Genomic DNA, 6,543 nt, shown 5'->3' on the forward strand with positions numbered 1-6,543 from the left:
GGTAGGTTCTTCAACATTTCATATAATATGCGGTCAGAGCCTGGGGCAGAATGGTTGCAACAGGCGAGTGATGCAAGAAGCTCTGCTAAAGAGAAAGGTAAATTATATGGCTCGTTCCCGGTGCTCTTTCGGTCTAGTTTTTGTTTTTCTATTGCTGCTTTGTATTTTGTGAATTCTGGAGAATAGTGCGATGAACTCGACACATGTTCAAAATGTGCACCCAGGTGGTTCGCTTGGTCTTCCAAGCGGTCGCCCTGTGTATTTACCAAAGGGAGTGAATATGTTTGTCGTCCTCTCACCTTGTTAACCCTGTTCCATACTTTGGCCTCATCTGTATACGAGTGTATACCTGATAAAAACTTCTGCCAACTCTCTCTTCTGGCCTGTCGGCGCGTTTTCCTGCCTTGTGACTTTATCTTCTTAAAGTTGATAAGATTCTCCGCAGTAGGTGAATCACGTAGCAACCCCCACGCTTTGTTCTGTTTCCTACGAGCGTTCCTACATTCGTCGTTCCACCATGGGACACGGCGTTTGCATGCCACACCACTTATTTCGGATATGCATTTAGAAGCGGCATCAATTATGAAGGCAGTGAAATACTCTACAGCAGCATCAATTCCTAACGAAGACATGTCAGCCCAGGAGATATTGCTAGTAAGAGTTTGAAATTTCTCCCAATCTGCTGTATCAACCTTCCATCGAGGGGCTTGTGGTGGAGACTTATTTTCTGTGGTTGTTCTCAGTAATATGGGGAAGTGATCGCTCCCGTAAGGATTTTTGGTAACTTCCCATTCAAGTTCAGGAAATAGACACGGGGAAGCTATGCTAAGGTCAATAGAAGAAAAGGTTCCGTTTGCAATACAGTAAAATGTAGGTTCCTTCTTATTCAGGAGGCACGCACCAGACGAGAAAAGAAATTCTTCAACAAGACGACCTCGCGCATCGATACGAGAGTCGCCCCACAGACTGCTGTGCGCATTGAAATCGCCAAGAACAAGATAAGGTTCTGGCAATTCGTCTATAAGGGACTGAAATTCATGTTTGTGTAAGTGGTAATGTGGCGGAATGTAAAGCGAGCAAATGGTGATGAGTTTGTTCAGAAGAACAAGTCGAACTGCCACTGCTTCGAGGGGCGTTTGTAGCTGCAAATGTTGACATGCTATGCTTTTGTGAATTATAATGGCAACACCGCCTGATGATGCGATAGCATCGTCACAGGTCTTTACGAAACGTAACATAGTGTCGGAGAAAGTTTGTATGTGTTGATTTTAAGTGCGTTTCCTGTACACACAGCACTTTTGGATTGTGTTGATAAAGAAGTTCTTGGATATCATCGAGGTTCCTAAGAAGTCCTCTGACATTCTATTGTATAATTTGTGTATCCATAATGAAATTAAATTGGTGCTGTGTGTACTAAAAACGGAAGTATTGCCTTAGATTACAGAGCCCTTTCCAGGCCCTGTAACGCGGGATTTGTCCTTTTTGAAGCGGTCGAGGGAGCCTCGCCGCTCCTTAGGCGCTTGGTGCGCCGTCGGGATGGGTGTAGTGTCCATTGCCTCTTGAGAGGCGACGGACACGCGCTCTTGCGAGCGAGAAGTTTCGCGAGAGAGTCTCGCCGCGAAGGACGAGACATTTGTGCCCACCAGCCCGGAGGTTGATGGGGCTGCCTTTGGGCCTGAGCTGCGCCGGGTGTTACCACAGCCAGCAATGGTCGGAGAGGGTGAGGCAGCCTTGACTGCACCCACCGTGGGAGCTGCTGGTGGGCCTGCGGGTTCGCTTCGCGTAGCGCAGGCTGCCACCGAGGGCTGTTGTGGTGCCGGCAACCCTAGGGTAACCGGGCCTGTTTGCTGGTTAGGTGGAGTAGACTTAGCTACTTCCACCCTGGGGGCAGGAGCCACAAGCGACAGCTCGCTGCGCGCGGGCTGGGCAGGTGGCAGTAGCCGCTGCGACGCTGCCCCTTGACGCGCCGCATCAGCGTAAGTGGTCGTGTGGAATGGTGAGCACCTTTTGCGTGCTTCCCTGAACGATATGTTTTCACGGACTTTCAGTGTTATAATTTCCTTTTCTTTTTTCCAACTTGGACAAGACCGGGAGTACGCTGGATGCTCACCATCGCAATTAACGCAGTGAGGTGTGGCCTCGCAGTTGTCTGAGGCATGACCTTGTACTCCACACTTAGCACAGGTGAGTCGACCACGGCAGTTCTGTGAACCATGGCCGAATCTTTGACATTGGTAGCAACGCCTAGGGTTTGGTATATATGGTCTTACTGCAATTTTTGTGTAGCCTGTTTCAATGCTTTGTGGTAAAGTGCTCAATTCGAAGGTGAGTATGAGGTGTTTCGTAGGAATGTCTTTGTTGTCCCGCCTCATAACAATGCGCTGCACATTCGTGACGTTCTGCTCCTTCCATCCTTCTAGCAATTCGGTTTCAGATAAGTCGATGAGGTCTGCTTCGGATACTACCCCCCGTACTGTGTTCATGGAACGATGCATTGAGACAGTAACTGGGACATCACCAAAGGTAACAAGCTTGCTAAGTCGGTTGTGTTGCTCCTTATCACGTAGCTCAAGCAGAAGGTCCCCACTTGGCATTTTGGTGACTTTGTAGCCAGGGCCTAGAGTGTTGGTCAAGGTTTTCGCAACTACAAATGGGGATATGGTTCTCGCTAGTCTTTCAGTTCTTTCACTATGTACTACCTGATATCGTGGGAAAATGTCTTTAGGCCGGGTGAACAAATTCAAAAACTCATCGGTACGTCCCCTCTTCTGAGGGAGACGATCAAGAAGCCGTGGAAAAGCAGGTGTTCCCATAGGAGTATAGTGTACTTCGGCAGCAATGGCAGCCGCCCACCACGGAGTCCAACAAGGGGACGCTGCAGCGCTTAACGTGTAAGGCTGCAGGCGCCAGCCGTACATTGCCGCTATAACCTTATATATAAACCCAAGAGAGGGCACCTACACAAGGTTAACCCGAGCCGCCTATGAAAGTGAGGAAGTAACTGAAGAGAAGAGGAGACAGGACAGTAAAGAAAGGAGATAGGAAAGAAAAAAGGGCAGAGAGGGGGATAGGAAAAGGCGACCAGCCGGTTTCCCCTGGGTGGGTCAGCCCAGGGGGGCCGTCTACGTGAAGCAGAGGCCAAAGAGGTGTGTTGCCTCTGCCGAGGGGCCGTAAAGGTCCAAACACCCGGCTTTGGCTCAACCCCCAGGATCCCCCTTTCCCCGGACACGGCTAAGCCACGCACGGCGACACGTGGGAGGGTCCAACCCTCATGTGCTCGGGTCCGTGGTGTCGCAACACACCAAACGCCTGCTTGCGCAGACGCCCCTGCGGGGTCAGCCTTTTGAGCTACCGAACTCTTGTGTGCCAAAAATGCCATGTTGGGAATTGTGAAGATAAACTAAAATCGCCAAGTCTTAACTCTTGTTCTGTCACTTCTTTTGTTTCTATCCTCCTGAATTTTATGCTGGTTTCGTTTCTAAAACAAAGCAGCTCTATTTAAAACATGCCAATTACAGAAATTAATCTCCGTCAGTTTTGAGAACATATTAAGCTAGCACAAACAGGGCACTTATCACTGGAATGCAGAACCTGTCTACAGCATAGCTTAACAGGCACTCACTGCTTGTGTAATGAAGTGCAACAATGACTTTACATTTGTCATTTTGGTCTGTTAGTCATGATCACAGAAAATGTGGAACCCTCTGGTTTCTTGTTCATGTTGCCAAGTTTTTTTTGTTTTGTTTTTGTTTCCCTTCATCCATAGTGGCATTATTTGTGATTACTAAATAGATGGTTTGTTTACTCTCTTGCTCTTTCCTTCTGTGTATTCTCAAAAAGAACTGTTCTGTATAATTTTTCTTTCAGAAGCACTTACCAAGATATTCAATGATATTTTATTCAAACACACACAAACGTAACCACATGCTAATTTTCTAGAGGGTGTACGAAGGCAGAGATGGGAGTTACCACGTCCCTGCCAGTCATATATTTGGGTGGCCCTGAAGAGGGCCGTTTAGTCTTCCGTGCTGCAACTTGTTCCAGATGAAGTGCACTTCAACACGTAGAAAGTGGAGATATCAAAGGCACAACTGAAGTTTCAGAAAGCTAGGTGCAGGCTCAGGTGGTATCCGTGATGCAGGGGAACTGGATGGCTCAGACGCTCTGCTGTGCCACTCGGTAACTAAGTCATGGAGGTTGTGATGCGCCCCAGTGTGAGCAGTGACTTCTGAAGAGGCATGGCAGTGTGAGCCTGATGCGGTGAAAACACAGCAGAAGCGTGAATGACAGCTGGTGTAGCACCTTGGAGAATTGACATGCAATGTGTCCTGGTTGTACAGCTATCAGCATGCTTGCCGTAAGTGTTTGAACGGCATGCTATGTGGCAGTTGGACGGCTGACTAAGGCAGTTTGGGTCACTACAAGCCCAACGGCCACTGACAGCTTCAGTGAAAGTGCAAAAGAGGAATAACAACATGTCCTTGCTTGTAGTTTAGCCTCAGGCACCGAGCTGTGTTCCGAAGGTCATCAAGATGCCAGACCTTTCTTTCGTTACTCAACGTATTGCAGCGCCAGATATTCAACTGGCACGACTTCAGTGGAAGTTTGAAAAAGTCCCTGGCATTTGGCAAAATCCCACCCTTGAAGTGGTCTGCCATTATCTCCAGAACCACCACAGGAGTACTGTCAATCAGGAAGCAGTCTCCAGGCTTCACATGTTGCAGTTTCTGCTTGAATTGGTTCCTGGATGAGTGCCTCAGTTCAGAAATTCTCCTACTTAGCTGCGAAAGTGGCTTGTTGGAAGATCGCAGCAACTTTTTAATTCTTCCAAGGTAGCTTTCGAAAGGGAATGCACTAAACTCATCTAAAGGGCCATGGTCTAGGCACTGGTCAGCAAGATGAATTAGTGAGTGTACATTGTACACGAGCTGTTTTTTCCCGTATAGCTCACTAGGCTCCTGAACAAAATACCTTAGCAAATCTTTGGCAAAAACATTGTACTCACGGTAGTGCTGAGGCGATGCTAAAATTCTGACTGCCACATGAAACATTACAAAATGCTTGTACTGAGAAGCAGGCAGAAGAGGCTTTAGGACAACAGGCCCCACATAAAGGAGGAATGTCCGAAACTCTGTTGCCTTCCACCGATCAAGCTCTTCTGTACCCCTTGGTTTCCGCTGGAAAAATGTTGGAAAGGCCTTGGATGCCTCTCGCAGGCTTTCATTCAGTTGATTGCGATACAGTCTGCTCAGTCTGTTACTGTGGCCTTGGCATACCCAATTCCTTAAAAGTCGTCGCATGACTCCCAGGCAAACGAGATGCATGTATTCAGATGGGAAGAATGCAATCATGTCGACGTCAAGGGAAAGGAATGGTGAAACACCAGAATGGTGGTGCTTGTTCTCTTGAGATCGAAATGATGCATTCGTCCGTGCAGCTGCATGAAGTCTGGGAAATGTCACCCTGTTCTCAAGGTGCTGCCCTTTTTGGTTGCATCGCTCGCACGCATAATAGCCAGTGTGGCCAACAATACATTTGACATAGCTCCTTGCAGGAGCATCGCAAACCATGGCTCCAATGCTCACCCGAACATGAACATCTCCTATGCTTATCCCCTCAGAGATTAGGTCGGAGACCTCTTGCAAAAATGGCTCTAGATAATCCTGCAGACATGGCGGCTTCCCTGCACCACAGTACACACTGACAACAAATGGCGGTGATGCCTCCACATTTGTTATGCGGCACAAAATGGGCCAAAAGGCGAGCTGGCTACTTTTGTAAAGAGGGACTCCGACTTGGAACTACTTGCCCCGGCTGCAACACTTGACGAATTCCTTCTGCAAGACCAAAGTGCACGAATGACCCATTTTGCTCCACCTGTGCTTTGCGCTCAGTTTTCAAAACTGTCCTAGCATCTTTTGGAAGGTCGGAGATGCCTCTTCGCCGGCAGAAATCGAGGACATCGTTAATGCACGCATGCGTCATATTATGTTTGGAAGCAATTACAGCAAACTCTTCACTTGCCGACAGTTGTTCAGAAAGTACATGAGTGAGCGTTGGACTACAAGTGAAGGCTATTCCCTCATCTGGCCCAGTGCAGCTGTCTGAAGCGACAAAGTCATCTGACTCATCACTCGATTCGCTTCCTTGGGGACCTCCTTTGTCACTTGAGCTGCTATCAGAGTCGCTTTGCTCACATGAGGACGTACCCGCACTCTCCGATTGGAATTCGTCGACACAAGGAGCTTCTTGTCTGCAGACGTCGTCGACAAAGGCTTCGCTACTCGACCGCTCGTTCAACCGTTTGAACGGAGGCTCACCACCGTCATCCGTGGAAAGTGAACTTCGCGATTGTCTGCTGGTTCCCGGCTTCAGAGGCGAAAGTCGCTTTACGCGAGAACTGTCTGCAGAGGTGAAGCTTGCGCCTTCGTTATTGGACGAGGAAGGCCCAGCATTACGCGGCGCGAGTCCTAGCTCATTCATTATCTTGTTGTATTCCTTTCTTACGGCTCGACATTTCCTCCACTTGGACGGCATGATGAG

General features: G+C 48.5%; 1 protein-coding gene across 1 annotated transcript; it reads right to left on the minus strand.

Annotated features, from left to right (window-relative positions):
- Positions 1 to 4,003: 4,003 nt before the first annotated feature.
- On the minus strand, positions 4,004 to 5,779 carry LOC125946472 (uncharacterized). Its single transcript, XM_049669972.1, has one exon. It carries the CDS (start codon positions 5,568 to 5,570, stop codon positions 4,446 to 4,448), a length of 1,125 nt encoding a protein of 374 aa, XP_049525929.1. The 5' UTR covers positions 5,571 to 5,779; the 3' UTR covers positions 4,004 to 4,445.
- Between the last annotated feature and the right edge of the window lie 764 nt (positions 5,780 to 6,543).

This window comes from Dermacentor silvarum, chromosome 7, assembly GCF_013339745.2.
Source record: "Dermacentor silvarum isolate Dsil-2018 chromosome 7, BIME_Dsil_1.4, whole genome shotgun sequence".
Taxonomy (NCBI): Eukaryota; Metazoa; Arthropoda; class Arachnida; order Ixodida; family Ixodidae; genus Dermacentor; species Dermacentor silvarum.